Genomic DNA, 19,035 nt, shown 5'->3' on the forward strand with positions numbered 1-19,035 from the left:
TCCAGTGTGAAAGTGCTAGTGAAGTAGGACTGGAGATATAGAGCTTGAATTTTGGATTTTGTGAACCACAGATCATCTGTACTATTTTACCTGTACCGGCCTGTTACAGTTTTGCTTTTAAATTATCTAGATTTACAACATTAATCAGATTTCTGCAAATTGCCACCTGTAATGAGGGAGAACAATGTTATTTCTGACAAAAAAAATGCTATTGTTTCTGTGAAGGGCTTTATTTAAATGGGCATGGCATTGAGTTGCATGGCTTTGTTTTAACTGGATTTGAATGGCTAATTATGAAGCGTTTTATGAATTGAAATGCTGAATAAAGAACTACTTTGTGCTCTTGTGTGCAAAAAGCATGGAGCAGCAATTATGTTTGTAAAGATACCTTTAATGTTTATCACTCACAGGCAAAAAAACGAAGCTATCCAAGTACGCCAAATGTGCACTCCGGTAAAACAATGCATATTAGCTAAATTACGGTTACAGTTTTGTAGCTGTTTCCTGTATGTACACAGCGAAATGCTCCTGTTTGCCAAAGAAAAGGCTTCGATGATGCATACGTACTGTATGTCCATCCTCCTCAAGTCATTGATTCTGTCTGTGCGCAAGAGAATGTTCCTAAAGAACAGGTATCGCTGCAAATATTGTCACTCTCGGAAATTCATTTCTTACTTCTCACTTACTTGGGGATTAAAGCGAAGATTATTACTGTTTATTTACTGTTTGTGTGCATCTGTGGTAGATCGTTCTCACTGGATCAATTAGAATTTGTTGGTAGAGTCCGTTCGGGATTGTGCAGGTTTATAAATACAGTCCCGTCTGCTGCTACCTGAATCTAAGGGTGAACTCAATGCATCAGGAGACCGGACTGAAGCGCTGTGCTGTGTGCATGGCTAGTGGACGATAGATATGATGGCGCTAAAACTTAGGTCTGCTGACAGCCAGCTGTCCCGTTCTAATTTTGGGGCGATACCGTGACAGCGGGGTCAGAGTGTGGCCGGACGTGGAAGTGCCAATGCGCTTCGTACCCCAAGGAAAATTTGCACTGCGGAGAAGGAGAACTTGTTATTCCTGGGGCATTCATAATTCCTGCTTCTTAGCGCCTAGTCTGATAGCCCTCTGCAGCTACATAGACCAAACAGGGTTGATGTCTGACGTGAACACTAGCTGTCCCAAGGCAAGAAACGTTTTTTCATATCTCCTGTGGATGGGCAAGGCTGGCCCACTACATAAGCTCTCAAAATTGTAAACATTTTCCCCATTGCAAAGTCGGCCAAAGGAGCTTGTTCATGGGTATATGAAGGCATGGCGAGGCACAAATGAAAACGTGAGTTGGAAAGGTGCACTCAATTTTATTCACAGCTATGAGGTAGACCCCAAAAATTCACCACAGTATGAGCATATAGACGATTATGTCAGCCAATAAATTTTATGCATTGGCAGTGCTTAATTTGCCTTCACCCACGTGGAAATCATTTTCAGTTTTTGTACAAATACAAAGTTTTTTGTTCATGAGAAATTGGCAGAGGCCTACCCCAGAACCAGAGATATAGTCAAAAGGGGATTGAAGAGGATGAATCATTGACAACCCCCAACACACATTCACATACACAGACACACGCTCGTGTGCACACACACCACACACACACACACACACACAAATGAATTCTTGGCTACGCCACTAAGCATCCAGATTTTCTTTTTTTTGTGTGTGGCTGTTTTATAATGTTCACTGAAGTGCTCTCAGTTCGCATTCAGATTTGTTTTTAGCTGCATGTATTTGTAATTGGTGTTATTCACGACTGAATGGTGAGTGTAACTTTAGAAAATATGCTCACTTAGCAAGGGTTTTTTGGGGATTTTTTCGTTGTTCTGGTTTAAAATGGTTGAATGCGCTTCAACAATAGGCCACATTAGTAGGTGCATTTAATTTTCCAACTTGTAATTATCACTTTCCATTTGAATAAAAAAATACACTCATTGAAAAATGTTAAGCATTATTTTTCATATATTGAAAGTAATGTTAATGAAATCTAAAACTGATTTAAATTATCATTCTACTTAATTTGAAAGAAAAGCAGATGTGTCTGATTGACACTGGTCAATCATCGAAATAATTGTATGGTTTTAAAATGTTTAAAAACCATGCATGGCTTGAATATAAAACAATCGATAAATGATGCCAAATTAATGGAAAAAGCCTGTAATACAATTTTCAGAAATGCTGTTGGTTAATGCAGGGCATTCACTAATGCATTTGTGCAAAAGGAGGAACACCTAAAGCCCATGAATGCTATAGCAACAATTTTGTGCTTTGTGCTCATGCTTATCCTGTCATTCAGATTTTACCTTTATCATTTTTTTATTTTGCTTTATATCTTTTTCGAGGAAGGGAAACGTATAATACATTGCTTGCTTATTAGTCTGCTGTGGGAATGGGCACGTGTGTCGTGCCTATTCTTAATTGGTTTTATTTGTTTTATGTGCATTAGGGGCATTTACACTTACCGACATTCACGCGCTGAGTGCGCTCACTGATCTCTACTGATTACTATGGTTAGGTGAGCATGGACTGGGCCTCATTTCTGACCGGTGTGGAACACAGACAATTTCCGATCGTTTAAGTGGGAACACAGGAATATTGTGCTATAGAACTGGATTTCCTTTGAAACCATTTGTCATTCTGGACCATTCGTCCCTAAATGTGTAGGCTCAACTGTAGGCTAGCCTAATCAAATTTAGATTTTTATTAATGTTTTATTTAATTAAATAATGTGCAATTAAAATAAGTCACATACAGTGAACAAGCAAAACAATGGTGTTTCATGGAAGAATGGTTTGTAAAACTATATATCACGATTTCTCTCGTAGTATCGGCGATTTGGCGTGAATGCTGCGTTCTTCGCTAAGTTACCTGTATTCCCGCAAAGCAGGCTACTCAATTACTTATTGTCATATTTTTCTACTTGAAACAGTAGTGACGACGGAAATTTGCCCACAACGTTTTGATTTCATTTTAATAAGGTCAGTAATAATCGCGGGGAGCCAGCCGAGGAGAAAACAGTCCCCAGAAGGGCTATTCAGAGGCGCGATCCACAAAAGCCCGGAGGAGCCGCGAGATGACCCTGGAGTTTCACAAACAATTTTATCACGCCGAGCTGCCTGTCTCGCGGGACCAGCTTCAGCACGCTTGGCGCTGATCCTCATTGTCAGCGGCAATCGCTAATAAAATTGTCTCTCCTGCAGGCCAGCATGTTATGAAATTAATTTTATCTAATTATACTGATGGCACCGTAGCCTTTCACATTATAATTAAAATTTGACCTGCAAGCTTCGTTTTTAATTCCTTGCAGAAGGCAAAATCTAATAAAATCAAATAAATAAAGTGTTTGGTTTGCTTATTGTTTTCTCTGCTTCATTGTCTCCGCAGAGAACAGTACAGAAGAATGCCAAGTACGTCTGTTTGGCCAGTAAAAATTGCCCTGTGGACAAGAGAAGGCGGAACCGCTGCCAGTACTGTCGTTTTCAGAAGTGTCTCAGCGTGGGCATGGTCAAGGAAGGTAAGTCGCAAACAAATTCAGAAAGATGAGAGAGCATGCCAGCAACACCTTCCGGACATTGTTAAAACAAATTTGCGCTCCAGGTGTGATGTCCGTGTTTTATTCTCCTCATTTCCAGCCAATCATGGGAAACCTTTGCATGCGACCTCGCCGTGCACCTTCATTTAGAGACGAGGAGAGGGAGATGCAACCTTAATATAGTCCAGCCTTCTACGAGCCTGTGAAATACAAGCTAATGATTCCCCCCGAACCAGTCCCCCCTCCTCCAAGACCGACAGTCTTGCTAACATTAAGCTGCACTTGAAGAGATGTGGCCAACATCAAGGTTCCTCCATTACCATGCTCTTAGACTACAGCAACCAGCACTTCCTGTGTGTAATAATCAGGCCCTCCAAAGAACTAATCATCGGTGGCCGGGCTGTTAATGACTCAACCTATTATTGTGTCACAAGCTGCCAAGCTGGAGCGGTGGTGTGTTATTTGCTGGATGATTATGCTCTGTGATGGCTTGAGACTACACATGTGGTGGCTTTCAATGGCCAATGTGTTCCACCCCATAGTTTAAGGCCGCAGCAGTTCATATAAATAAATAATTTTCAATAATGCCCGGAACTTGCAAAAAGGACCCTACTGGTGGTGGGCCAGTATCTATTCTGTTTAGTCAAACGCTGCTCGAATCTATTGCTTTTGCTTTACTTTATATCTGAACACTACTGATGCCATATTTGCTGAGAGCGAGGGCCTTGGTTTATCTGAAAAGGAATTTCCTCACATCAATTTGCGTTCAGATTGCCTGTCCCGTATCCTCCTTGAAAATACTTGGATAGCACTGAAGTGCCCTCTACTGGCCAGGAACGGTTGGAGTGCTCTGTCATATTGAAACACCATCAGAAAGTTATACAAAGAACGGCAATGAATGCAGATGGGAGGTTCACAAAGTAGAAAGTATTCTTATGAGTTGGTATTGTTTTTTATATTTTCCAATTCATATTTTGAGGAGTGTGTGTGTGAGTATTCTGCATCACTCCATAGACGCTGAGTATGATTTTAAGTTTTAAAAAGCTGACTACCCTGGTGTAAAATCCAACAATGACCAGCATGAAATAACTTGGTACTAGCTGTTTCAAAACATAGCTTGAGCTGGTCTAAACTGGTCAACCAGCTACCAACTGTTTCCAAACCTAGTTTGAGCAGTTTTTTTCAGCAGGGTAACAAAGCAGCTGGTTCACTCGATGTGATACCTCTTTCTAATGCATCACAGTCCCAGCCAATATACAGTGGCTGAAGTGTCTGGCACAGTATGGGGCGGATTCTGCTCTCACATGAAGAACACTGTAGGACATTGGTGATTTTGCTGAACTGGCAAAACTGTGCTTGTGACGAAAGAAGAATAAACAAACACTTGCTTTTCATTTTGAGGATTATGTTCTGGACATGTTGATTAAATCCAGGCCTTAGTGGCCTAATCATAACCATACTGGTTACGAAATCACTTTTTTGGTTGCGTACGCACTTGGAATGTTTGGCTCGATTCCATAGAGTAACCCTTTTTAGTTCATTATGGAACCGTCTGTCGTATGTGTGAAGGAACCATTTTGCCAGATTAAAGCACCCTTATCTAGACAGAGTTCTTCTAGGGAAGCCCAGGCTTCCATTTTTTTGTGTACCTCATGATTTTAACCACAATTAGTTAATTCTTTGCGTTAGTTTTTGTCAGAAACACTTCAAGGTTACGTCTTATCTGCAGCGTTTGGCCTATCGGCGGTTGTGTTGTGGTGCTGACGAGCTGGTTTGTCGTGTGCCCCTCCCGCTCCTCGCAGTGGTCAGGACGGATAACCTGAAAGGGAGAAGAGGCCGCCTCCCCTCCAAACCAAAGAGCCCCCTGCAGCCCGAGCCGTCTCCTCCTTCACCTCCCATCAGCCTCCTCACGGCCTTAGTGAGGGCGTACTCCCAGTGCGCTCCCCGAGAGCCCGACTACAGTCAGGTGAGGACGCGGGTCAGAGCCCGTCATCAAACACGCTCCGGTCCTCCTTTCCGCTCTGTCGCTCTCTTTCTCTTTTTATATTTCTCTCTCTCCCTTTCTCTCTTTGTCTCTATCGCTGCACTCTCAGTTATGTATGAAAAGTGCCTGAAAAGGCATAATTGCTTGTCGCTGGGGTGGCTGTACGCTAAAGGTACGTACAATTGTACCTCTAGCAACGTATAATTAATTTGAACCGTTTTTCCTTGGAACATGTACTGGTTTGTACGCAGAGAGAACATTACTGTACTTTCAGGGTACATATGGGCAATGTAATCCTTGAAGAAGAAATGTACCTCCGCTGTCACTTCCTGAGAGTGACTCTTTCTCTCTCTGTCTGTCCCAAAGTTCAGTGCTACTCACTTTCTGCTCTCTCTCTCTCTCTCCTCCAGTTCAGTACCACTGACCCCCTGCTCTCTCTCTCTCTCTCCCTCCCCCAGTTCAGTGCTGCTGACCAGCCCACAGCCTCCTTGGATAGCCAGCACATCCAGTTGTTCTACCGGCTGCTGACCAGCTCCATGGAGGTGACGCGGAACTGGGCCGACCGTCTGCCGGGCTTCTCCGAGCTGCTGCGCGAAGACCAGAACCTTCTCATCGACTCTGCCTTCCTGGAGCTGTTCGTGCTTCGATTGGCCAACAGGTCAGAGATCGCCCCCCCCCCCCCCCACCACCACCACCACCCCCACCCCCCTCAACTCCGCACCGTCCTCCTCCCTTTTCCGAGGCACCAGCTCTGCCAACCCAACAGGCTGCTACCGGCGAAACAGTGGCGTAGAAGCCAGCGTCCAGGTTACGCAACGAGAAGGACGTGACGGAGTGTGCGTGCGTATGTGCGTGTGTCTCGTGTTTGTTTTTGTTTTTCGTCCTCGCCGATGACGCTGCGCTCCGTACCGCACGATCCGCCCACCAGGCCCCTCTGTTGCGTTCGAGGATTCTTTAACTCTGCCACGACGGGCTGAGTCACGCCGGACCGCCGCGCAGTTAAAAATGGATATTGTGTCCATGAACAGGCGAGGAGTAATTGAATAATTAACTTGTTGATTTATTTGCAGCGCGGGAGGTTGAGTGATTCAGTGCCAGAGCCGCCGAGATAATGAGTCTCAGCAGAGTAGTGGGCTTGTTACTGTAATTACAGTCACGCACACACGCACGCGCGTACACACTTTACACACGCATACGCACTAATGTGAGCACTCGTACACATGCACACACACGCTCATACACACAGTACACACACATACGCACTAACGCGAGCACGCGTACACATGCACACACACGCTCACACACCCGCACACACACGCTCATACACACAGTACACACACATACGCACTAACGTGAGCACGCGTACACATGCACACACACGCTCACACACCCGCACACACACGCTCATACACACAGTACACACACATACGCACTAACATGAGCACGCGTACACATGCACACACACGCTCACACACCCGCACACACACGCTCATACACACAGTACACACACATACGCACTAACATGAGCACGCGTACACATGCACACACACTCTCACTCACACACAGACACTCATGCACATACACACACACACTCACACACACATACTCACACACACACACACAGACACGCACATACACACACGGCAAACCCTAAATTTCCTTCCGCCGGGAGGATATGGGCAGACGGTGCCGATCCAGACAGAGGAGGCGTGGAATGCATGAGACGCGCCTGAAAGCTCCTGAAAGCGAGCGCATCAGCACCCCCGTCAGGCCGTCCCTCTAACGCACCTCCCATTACTCTTGGACTCATGCCCCAAGCGCACAAGCCGGTCCTCAAACAGATACGTCCCTTTTCGTGTTTCTTCTGCTTGCTCTTTAAGTACCGATAAGTTCCCTCACCCGTGACTGCCAATGCTGGGGTGGGGAGGGGGGGGGCGGGCAAAGGCCCTGAGCGTTGCCGTGGGAGCCCTGCTGACCAGCCCGGAGAATGTGTCGGTTTAAATTTATGGGCCAGTAGCCGGGCAACGGGGGCCCAGCCAGGCCCACCGCCGCAGGGTCTCTCCCCCTTTTGTGTTGGCGGTTGTCCGGGACGGAGGCCCTGTCACGCTGAGGCTCGCTCAAAACAATCGGCCCTCCCCCACCGCCCTGACTCTCCTTTCTCCCCCACAAGCCCCATACAGGGGTGTAACAAGGACAGGGACCCCGAAACAAGGGAAAGTTACTGGCCTGAAGTCAAAGCTCTGTTCCACCCACAGAGTACAACCCTGATATCAATTGACAGTTGTTTTCGCTTCACGGTTGACTCGTGGGTGGGGATGGAAGCGGAGTGGGTTTGTTGTCTTAACTGACATCTTGCTTGTAGCTTCAGGACTGAAGGCATCCAGCAAATAAACATATCCGTATTATAACCAATAATTCCGGGCTTTCTCCCTAGTTGATTCTCTGCAATTCTGAAAACTCCTTTTACCCGATGCTCAGGGTTTTTGGAGATGTTCTTGGTGTGCAGTTGGCCCGAGTCACAGGTGTGTCACAGGCCGGGTAGTGGGCGGTGATTCCACAGCCACGCCGGGGGGCCGTGGGCCTGGAACTCTGACTCACTCCAGAGCGGGGATTCAGCCAGGCCTACTTCACACGCCGGTACCTTCTGGTGAACCCCTACAGTATGGGGGGGACAGTGGCACAGCCAGACAGCTGCTGCCCATTCCCAGCGGCGGCCATTTTCTCCACCCCTCCCAGCTCAAAAATGTGTCTGCTGGTAACTGGAGTCACTTCTGTTCTCCTCATGGAAAAGAGCTTGTTAGCAGTGACAAGAAGCCCACCTCCCTGCTCACAACGCATAAAACTCCCTGAAAGAGACACTGTTTGCTCGCGAGCCCTCTGCCCCACAATTTCCCTTCAGCCACGGCGATGAAATAATAAGACGTCTCAATTCCCGCCGTCAAAGGGGGACTTTGTTCTGCAGCTCGCTGCCGAGCTTTCGCCAAGGAATCCGCCTGTTCCCCTTTCGCACTCCACCCGCGTAGCACACGGTCGTCGCTGCCGCATGGCGAGAGAAAGTACGAACGCAGCTCGTTTTCAGAAAGCTTCGCCCAGCGTTAAATTTGTCACCGGCTGATGAGGTTTGGACGCAAGAAGGGCCTTCTGGCACAACCCACGTCAGGCGGATGTTTCCGGAGCGTCCTCGAGGCTCTGTGACACGCTAGTGCACCGTGTGCTGGGCTTACCCCCAACAGCACCCCTCCCCAATCTCACCAAATATTTAGCGGAAGTTGAAACACAAAGTGGAGAAAAGCAGGCAGGCCTCCCCTGCCCCCATGGTGACCCGGTGAGACAAGAGGCTTCCATCTGAAGGCCTTCTCCACTCAATGCCCCCTCCTTGTCTCTCCTCTCCTCCAGAACAGAGCGCAATTTGTTTTTCCGTCTGTGAGAACTGATGTTGCTGTCAGTTATGTATCGACTGTTAGGGAACAGGAGAGTTTTTGCGGTGACCGTTGGAGCGTTGGAGGAGGAGCTGTTGGCAGGAGGCTTCTGCGGAACATATACAGTAGAAGCAGTAAAACCTCTGATGAGCTACGTGAATTTGAAGAAGTTGGGCAAACCCACCACCAAGTTTTCAAATGGGCAATTGTGCAGCGTGTGACTTGGCATCGATGCCTGAGCCATATGGTGCCACCCTCTATACTGAATCTGTTCTACAAGGTTATAATTAGGCACAGCAATACTCAATGTGCACATGGGTAAACAGGGATAATTGCTGTTTCCATAAAACTTAACCATCTAGTGGCAGCACAGAGGGTGCTCATCAGAGCAATTATCAGTGCTTGTAGACCATGACCCACAACATACACTCAGTGAGCACTTTATTATGGATTTATTAGACCTTCTGCTGCTGTAGCCTGTTCACTTAGAGTTATGATGTATTGTGTGTTCAGAGATGCTGTTCTGCATTCCACTCTTGTAATGTGTGGTTATTTGCATTACTGTCACCTTCCTGTCAGCTTTGACCATTCTCCTCTGACCTCTCTCATGAACTGCATGTTTTTGCCTGCAGAACTGCTACTCACTGGATTTTTTTGTTTTTCACACCATTCTCTGCAAACTCATTTCTGAGATACTGAAACCACCCTGTCTGGCACCAACAATCATTTCACAGTCAAAGTCACTTAGATCACATTTGTTCCCCAATTCTAACATTTGGTCTGAACAACAGCTTAAACTCTTGACCATGCCTGCATGCTTGTATTAATTTAGTTGCTGCCACATTATTGGCTGATTAAATATTTGCATTAAGAAGCTGCTGTACAGGTCTACCTAATAAATTGCTCACTGAGTGTTAGCTAAAGTGTTGAGTAATGGACTCATGGCAGAACACTGCGAAGCAATGAAAATGGCTGTATTTAGGATAACATTGTGCGGAGGCTAATGCTTAGGCTAGGGAGCAGGCACGTCTGCTGAGTTTGTGCGTGGTTCTGCTGTGGCGCTTCTGTTCCATTAGCCCGACATCTCTCTCTCTTTTCCCCACACCCCTCTCTGACCTCCACTTGGTACCCCATTCTGCCTTGTTCTGTTCCTCTTGCACTTTCACCCTGTACCCCCACCACCCCCCTTGCTGTCCACAACTGGAGCCTCCAGCCTTTAATATGTACTGACTTGTGCTGCCTGCCTCCAGGGCAGATGAGGGGGGACTTAAAGCCATTAGTCAGTATTAATAAAGCACATGTTTTCTGATTAGCCATACCCCAGGGCAGCAGACACAGCCAGGGTAATGAGCTTTTAATATTCCCTGCCACTTGTGCCCCTTTCCGTCTGCAAATGGTGAGAGGGAGAGAGAGAGAGTGTGTGTGTGTGTGTGTGTGTGTGTGTGTGTTTGAGAGAGAGAGAGAAAGAGAGAGAGATGTGTGAGAGAAAGAGTTTGTCTCTGAGAGAGTGTGTGTGAGAGAAAGAACGCATTGTGATAGGCAAAAATGGCAATTTTATCAATTTGAAATTAATTAATTAACTATATTGTATTGTTAATTGTGTGCAGAAAGTGAAGGGGTCTGAATACTTTCTGAAGCCAATAAATATAAAATGAAAGTTGACAGTCTGCACTTAAACATCATATTCATTGTTTCATTTCAAATATTTGATACTCCAGTACACTGGAGTATCAAATACATTTGCATCTAACTGTATACTGTACGCACAACTGAGTGGCAAGGGCAAATTAAACATATTTTAAATGAATAATTGGATCGATGTTTATTTTCTTTATTTTAAAATGATCTATATAAACCTGTTTAATTGTTCAAATGAGATGGACTATGCAGACCTTAAGCACAAAGCCCCAATCCACTTTTTTCACCTCCCATTGTATGAGAAGACCATGTTATTCCAGGAAGGTTTTAATTGATTTCATTTGGAAAACACAAGTTTTAATTACTTGCATTCCTATCTTTCATGAGCGCTTCTCCCCAGCATTTCTAATTTGACGTTATTGTAATTGTTTCCATGCCCAGTGTCTTAAAAATCAGAATGGCAGGAGCCAATGGGAGCTCAGGTTGATTGTTGTTTCTTGCTGAGAAAAAAGAGAATCCAACTGAACAAAGCCAGTTATCATGAGATCGTAATGATAGTTACGAGGGCGAATGAGTCTTAATCCATGGCTTTCTTTCTTGTTGTACCGTAGGTCTGTTATCCCAGAGGACAAGTTTGTGTTTTGCAACGGGCTGGTTTTACACCGCTTCCAGTGCCTTCGGGGGTTTGGGGAGTGGCTCGACTCCATCCGGGATTTCTCCTCCCACCTGCAGAGCCTTAACCTGGACGTGTCGGCCTTCTCCTGCCTAGCCGCGCTGGTCATGCTAACAGGTAACCCAGCTAACCATTTTGGTTCCCAGGGCATTTTATTCTGTCATGGTTCTTCACGTTTGTATGTCACATTTCTTAACCTTCTCACAATGTTGCAGTAATGTTACATGAACCTTGTTGTCAGTTACCTGCACATAATTTTTTTGGAAACTGAGCAACGTTATAAGAACGCTGTGAAGCAAAACGTTCTTAAATGTTTCCAGAACGTTGCAGGAAAAATATATTGGGAAAGTTACTTGGCACTTACCAACTTTCTGAAAACACAATGAAATAAAACATTCTTCCCGTCACATCTTTCTGGAACATTCCAGGAACATTATATTTCTAATGTTACAGTGGAAGCACCTTAGAACCAATAGATAACGTTACCGAATGTTCTCAGAACGTTCCCTGTTAGCTGGGGTAACCCCCCACCTCTACCCTACCTGCCTTCTTCAGGTGGCGCCGCTGCAGCTGGCGTAGTCACACGCGTTCCAGTCTTTCATGCGGCGTAACCAGCCGTTCCCGCGCGCGACAGGCGGTTATCACGTTTCCGCTGGCTTTCGGCACGGCCTCTCTTTGTGAAGGCGATGCTTAATTAGTCTTCTCCCGCCGTCCTCTCTCCGCACGACCTGGAGCGCGATTGTTCAGATAATTTGAGGCGCGGTGTTAGGTACAGGTGCGCGACAGGTGCCGCCGGAGATTGAGCGCACCTGGTTCAGCACAGATGGCCGGCGCTCTGATGCAATTAGAGCCGGTGTGTGAAACTCTGATTGCCCACGGCAGACCTCGTCTTCTCTATAGTAGGCACCTGAAAGTGCACTTTAGCTAGCACAGATATATTTATTACGAATGGCCTTCTGGGCGTGCACGCGTTTTTATTTAGATTGTTTTTTTTGTTTTGTTTTGTTTTGTTTTGTTAGTAGCCGCTGTTTCCTCTAACTCTTCCACGCTCAGACTTTTTGCTTTTGCTGCTTTTATGTTTCGTTACATTTTTATGAAAGCTGACCTATCCAATCTCCCGGTGGGTTGACCAAGACCCCCCTGACGAAATCCTCCCAGGCCCCTTAGTATTTTAACAGAAAAGGGCAGTGAAGAACACAGAGACCTGTTGCTGGATGGGGCTGCAGAGAACAGGGACTTTTATTTTGGGGACATGGCCTCGAGATGGCAGGGGAAGTAGAAGGCTGGGAGCAGTGGAGCAGCGGTGAGCAGACAATGTCACAGACTGACATGAAGTCAGCATAGGGCATGGAAACAGAGTTGTGGGGCAATACATGAGGACTGTATGGGTCACAAAGAGGTTGGCATAAGCTTGGCTGTAGAGGAACAGGAATGAGGTCAAAGGTAAGACTTGTGTAGTTATATGTCAAAATGAGGCAAAAAAACAGGCCTGAGCCTCCAAAAGGTGAGCACCAGCCCACATCCTCTGCTGGGCTGGTGTAAAAGTAATGATAGAATGAATGTTAACAGAAATATTATGAGTGATCTAGCAGAGCAAACAATACAATGGGTTGAGCAGGTTACAGTCAACGTAAGTTAAATTGGCTGGTAAAATCTACAGTATCTACAGTAATCTACAGTAATACGCAATTCAGAGCAGTGGAGTGATGCATCCGGGTCTCCAAGTGGCATCATGGCTTGGGTTCGAACCAGGAGAGCGGCTAGGCTGGAGCGGTCTGTCAACTCAGGACAGAAGCCCCCGGGGAGAAAATAGAGAAGGATTCGGGAGATTATCTGTCGCATGTCCAGTGTGCTGTGCTATGGCGGCATGTCTAAAAGATATGAAGAAAGGAGGTGTTCTCAACCGTGAGAGTGATCCTGAACAGACAGTCCCCCAACAAGGCAGTGAACCGCAAAAAACCTGAGCATCCGCATGCAGTGACAGGGCGACAGCGTGCTATCATCACTGCATTGCTTAAAGTAAATATTGAGAGGTTTTTTCCGGAGCATCTCTGTGGATACTGCCTGGCTCTAATCGATCTGTGCAAATGTAATAATACCATAATAACAGCGTTTGTGAATAAATCTGCAATTCACTGTGAATGCAGCCAGTCGTCGCCGGGTGAGGACCGTTCCATTGTGAGCAGCAGTAAAAACATATAATGCTGAATTAAAGCCTGTGTTTTTTTTGCGGTTTGTGTGTGTTTGCGCGTGTTGCCTAGTGACAGACACTGAAAAACCTGCGGGAACGGGCTGCTGATGAATGGCCGGTGCGGCCGGATCGATGGATTGAATAAGTGTGTGTGAATAAGCACAGCGGGGAGATTAGCTTTGGAAGACAGCGGCCGGAGGAAATGAAGGTTCACTGAGACAAGACAGAGAGAGGGAGAGGGAGAGAGAGAGAGAGAGCGGGAGAGATGGAGAGACAGAGAGACAGAGGGGGAGAGAGAGAGACAGAGAGAGCAGAAGAGATGGAGAGAGAGAGGCAGAGAGAGTGGGGGAGAGTGAGGGGGAGAGAGGGAGAGGGGGTGGGAGAGAGGGGTGGGAGGCCACAGTGTTAAATCTCCCTTCCTTTCTTCTGGTGCCCGACTGCCGTCTCTGACCTCTCTCCCAGCCTTACAGTTCACCCTCTTCTCCCTCTCTCTCTCTCTCTCTCTCTCTCTCTCTCTCTCTTTCCCTCTCTCCCTCACCACATCCCCTTCTTTTGCTCACTCTCTCTATACCATCTTCATTCACTCTCTTTTCCACACGATCTCATTTTCCCACCCTTTTTTAGTCCGCTGTTGCAACAAACAGGAATGCTCCCATGAAAATCGGAGAAGACTCCTTATCAGGAAAACGAGCCGAATTCCATCTTGCCTCGTGATGCTTTTGGAGTCAAATGGAGTCTCAAATTAGACGGAATGTCTCCAAACACTGTCTGGTTTGTGGAGAGATCAGGCACTGGACGCATCGTGGGTCAGCGTCTCTGTATCTTCGACTGTATGGGCCTTGTTTTTGAGGGCGAAAACGCTCTGTCCGACAGCTGCGAGATGCAGCAGCTTGCCCAGCCCATGCGGGCTTTCCGCAGCCCTCAGGTTTACTCCGATCCGTCTCAGATCAAAGCCTCCGAGATGGACGATCACGGAACACAGACGGTGAAGTACTGCCCAAGCAAGCTTTGAGTCCGAGAACCCACGACGCATAATGTCCGCTTCGCGACCCATTTGGAAACGTATTGGCTTTGAAGTCGGCTCTGAACAGTCTATTGTTTGTTATGATTCATTGGGATCAAATGAGTGAACATTAAATGGAAACTGGAGTGTGGAGGTGCTGTAGCTCAGGCCCTGGCCATGCCGTTGACCTCAAACTAAAACATCGCCCTGCTCTTGGGTCGCGGAGAGCCGCCGTCTAATTTGGCCTCCCCGGCGTGCGCAGCGGGACGTGTGGCGGATGCTTATTGGGCTGTTGGGAGAGAGAGTCGCAGAACTGTTGAACAGCCCCCCCGCAAACCGCTACCACCTCTGGAGGAGCACTTAACTCTCTGGCGGAATCGACCGGAACGCCATGGTGCTCTCCTCACAAATGGGCCGCCTGGCCGCGTCGATCCCGCCCCTCCATCACCCGTGTACAGTCGCGGCTCTCCCTCCTATTGACTGCACTAAAAGTATTCGCCGCACAAAAAAGCACCATTGATTAGATCCTGGGTGGTTGAGGGTGAAAAGAGAGTGGAAAAGAAGAGAGAGGAGAATGAGAGAGAGAGAGAGAGAGAGAGAGAGAGAGAGAGACGATAAATGGCCAGAGAGGGGGGGCGGAGAGAAAGACGGGGCGAACTGGTTGCTTCGAAAATAGGAACAATGCGGTTGATGGTCAGGCATTTCCAGGGCGTCAGCGTTCTCTCTTCCTACAACTTTTCTCTATTTCAGCGTGATACCGCCACAGGTGGAAACAACGGCTAGCTGACCCCCCTCCCCCGCCACCACACCGCGCTCACACGCACACACACATACACACACACACAGTTTCCATTGCTAACTGACCCCCTGTGGGGTACCTGTGGTTTGTATGGGGGAAACAGGGTCAGACAGAGGTATGGTGTTGGAGCAGTTTTGATCTATACAAAAGTTGGACTGTATGTTTGCAACTGTCTCCATTATGGAGTAGGAATAGGGCTATCTCCAGTGGACTCTAGGCAACCATAGGCAACCAAGTGAGGGCGGCACCAGCTCTGGCGCTCAGTCTCTTACCCACAATCCCTCTCTCACTCTGTCTAACAACAATAGCCAGTGCACTCAGCCTAAATCAGTCAATTTCTTGACCTGGCTACAAATCATATTTTTACTTTGTCAGAAAAGGTAGACCAAAAAAAAGGTAGAAAGATATTTAATTCCACCGTTATATTTAATTCCAACAGTTGCGTATTTGAAAGAATCAAGATATTTAATCTCTCTTTCTTTTCTTTTTTTTGCTGCAGTTATTTATGTATGGCAAGATTAACAGGCTGTACACTCTGTTCTCTGTACAGCCACTGTGGAATAAATTAGTATCACATTAACAAGCCCCCTGGTCTAAAGCCTTCGCCTGTGCCTTGACTGCAGGGTTGCCATGGCAAACTTAATTTGTGAAAGGCCTAATCGTGTTTGGCTGCTCAGAGTGCTGTATAATCCTGTTAATTGTTGAGCGTCGGGTGCTCGTGTTTGCGTCCGGCTCTTGGAGCGGTGCGCTCTGTGGTGGCATGCAGCGGGACAGGGCCGCGTCGCTGGGCTGTCGGGGGTGAGGGCGAAAGCCAGCGACTCGCCACCAACAAAGGAGGGTTTCGTGCCGCTTGTGTTACAGATTTATTGACAAAGCGCGTAACGTTTACAGCGTTTACAAGGTGTTTACAGCATTTCACTCGCCGTGTTCATGTCTAGAATGAGATTGAGTCGCCGTAAAAATTCCCGCCGGCGTGCTCGAGCCCGCGTGATTTATCTTCCCCTCTTTCTCTCCCCTCCCTCCCTCTTTCTCACTCCAGAACAGTGCCCGGGACTAAAAGAACCAAAGAAAGTGGAGGAGATCCAGAACAAGGTGATCTGCTGTCTGAGGGATCACCTGGGCTTCGGGGCGGGCGTGGCCGCGGGCGGGGCGGGCAAGGCGCCGGCCTCCCTGAGCAGGGTGCTGAACGTGCGGGCGGAGCTCCGCTCCCAGCGTACGCAGGGCCTCCAGCGCATCTTCTACCTGAAGCTGGAGGACCTGGTCCCACCGCCGCCCGTCATCGACCGCTTCCTGGACACGCTCCCGTACTGACCAGGTCCTCCTGCAGCCCCCAGCCCCTTCCCCCGCCCCTACCCCCACCCCCCCCCCCCCCCGGCCGAACGGCACATGAGGCTCCTCCCGCTTCTTTCGCTCCCAAGGAGACGCCCCCGCCGTCAGAAGCCTGGCCCCCGGGCGGCTGCGCTCGGCTCAGAGGGCCCAATGGCCCCGGTCCAGAGAAAGCAGAGAGACCCGCTCACTTCTTTCCACCTGGAAAACGTTCCTGTGGTCCAATGAACCCTCAGACCGGGTTTACATTTCTTGTCGTAATTTAAAAAAGAAAAAAAAAAATCAATCAACTGCTTTCTATTTTCTATCTCTTCTTTGTTTTTCCCCCGTCTGCGGGGAGGAAGAGGTAATCGTTGGCAAAAGAAAAGAGGGGGGAAAAAGACACGTTTCCCCTATCTAAGTTCGTTTTTGTTTTTTTTCCTTTGTGATGGTGGGCAGCGTGATTTTCGGCTGTTTATTCTGTAGGGAGTTTTTTGAGGAAAAGACTCTGACCCAATCTAGTCACTGAGACAGGTTGGCATGCACTGTTCGAGCTACACCTGTAGTACAGTTGTGTGTAATATAACGTCCCGAAGATTTTATTTCGGGTAATCAATGAACTCTGCGATTTCCTTTTATTTTTCCTTTTTTTCTTCAAAAAGTCAAGTCAGTGGATGTTTGTATCAAATTGTATCGCAGGCCAAGAGCATCATCTGTGGATGTCTTTGGCATTCAGATTATGTAAGGTTCCTCAATGCATGGACAGTCATGTTCTGACTGTGGGCAAGATGTAACGTATTTTACAGACTTAATAAAAATGAATACATATGAATACACACAAGGCAAGTTGACAATGGCAGTTTGCTCCTGTATTTTAAGTGCAATTTCTTAAGTGCTATCTTAAACAAGAGAGAGTCATTCTCATTACTTTATCAAACTCTAAATTATTTTAATACTAAAACAGAGCATAAAAGAGTTTAACGGTTTAAAAAAAACAAAACAAAAAAGCGAAATAAAGCAAGAGATAATAGCCAATCGATCGCACTAACTTTTGATGACGGAGTTCCACAAACTTGAATTTGCTGTAGCAGTTTTTTTAGGAAACTGATTTTAGGGGTGAGACAACGGAATTGGGAGCGGCGAGAACGTGTAGACAGATTAAATTAGGCTTAAAGCACTTAGACCTTCACTGAGGTAGTTGGAGGCAAAAATGGGAGATGTTTCATGGTCTTTTAAGAGGATGGACATCTGGGCAGTTGTTTTTTTGGGTAGAGGGAACAGGATTGAGGACATTGAGGACTGGCACGATACATTCCGCATTCATACTCTTTTTTTGTATGTTTATATTGTTGATGCCATTTATTAAGATGAAAGAATTTATTGCATAATGTCTTTATTTGTACAAAAAAGGAAAAAAAAGATTATATGCATGGTATATTGTATTGGCTTCGCCTGTATTTATTGCAAAGACTGTCAGCCCTGTGTAGCTCTGTTCTTAACTCAGCGCTAACCAAGGGCTTGATTGCACACTGGCTTCAAGAGTTCAAGCAAACAAAACAAAATGGCAGTGGTTTTAAGTAACAGAAATCAAATTATATAAATATATAAATATATATATATTATATATACAAAACTAATATTTTGAAGTGTTTTTATCTGATAGCTTTTTCAAATATTGTGGTACGAGTTGTGAATTGTTTTTTGAAGAAGAGAAACAAAAAGAAAAAAGAAAAATACTTTTTTCAATGTCCTTGTTTGGTTTCTTTTTCTGTTTTGTTTTTTTCCCTTCGGTTCACTGGAGTTTCTGTTCAGCACTTTGAAATCATAAAATAGTACTGATTATTTTGTCTGAGAGTGTTGTGTGTTTTTTTGTGGACCTTTATCTCTGGGTTTTCATAAGTGCTAAAGGTGACTACTGGGAAAAAACCCCACTGGTGCCAGACTATTTTTTGACTCACTACACTAATATCTAACAAATATAATCAGAACAAAAGTGCTTTCCTCATTTCTTTACACATTGTTTATTTATGTGCATATCCACAAATAGTTTGTGACAGACAAAAACAAATGGCACCTACAGACCACTCTTTCATTGTCACTCTGATCCTCATGTTGACAAAGGCCAATAGAATCAGGACTAGATACTGAAAGCTATTTTATACCTGATCTAAGGAAGCAATTGAATATACCTGATTAATCCAAAAACACCTGCAAAGCAATTTGTCCCAAATATTGTTCCCTGAATTAGAGAGTCTATATATAAGAAGTAATGTCATTTCTACATGGTGCAGCCAAAATGTTTAAAAATATCATAAAATGTCTTAAAAGCTGAATATTTGCAGTTTAAGCACACAAGCACTGTTTGATTAAAAAACTAAAATTGAGGAGTACAGAGCCAAATCAAGAAAAATATTTATTTGTCCCAAACATTATGGAGCCTAC

General features: G+C 46.2%; 1 protein-coding gene across 3 annotated transcripts in view; it reads left to right on the plus strand.

Moving 5' to 3' along the window:
- The window catches only part of nr4a3 (nuclear receptor subfamily 4, group A, member 3), a 36,231-nt gene extending 17,791 nt beyond the window's left edge, over positions 1-18,440 (plus strand). For all 3 annotated transcript variants that reach the window (XM_061225436.1, XM_061225522.1, XM_061225414.1), the window contains 5 exons: positions 3,434-3,563; positions 5,384-5,547; positions 6,024-6,223; positions 11,234-11,412; positions 16,328-18,440. In XM_061225436.1, coding sequence (XP_061081420.1) covers positions 3,434-3,563; positions 5,384-5,547; positions 6,024-6,223; positions 11,234-11,412; positions 16,328-16,599 — 945 coding nt within the window. In that variant the 3' untranslated portion in view covers positions 16,600-18,440. The remainder of the gene's footprint in view (positions 1-3,433; positions 3,564-5,383; positions 5,548-6,023; positions 6,224-11,233; positions 11,413-16,327) is intronic.
- Positions 18,441-19,035: the final 595 nt, after the last annotated feature.

The sequence above is a fragment of the Conger conger genome, chromosome 1 (genome assembly GCF_963514075.1).
Source record: "Conger conger chromosome 1, fConCon1.1, whole genome shotgun sequence".
Taxonomy (NCBI): domain Eukaryota; kingdom Metazoa; phylum Chordata; class Actinopteri; order Anguilliformes; family Congridae; genus Conger; species Conger conger.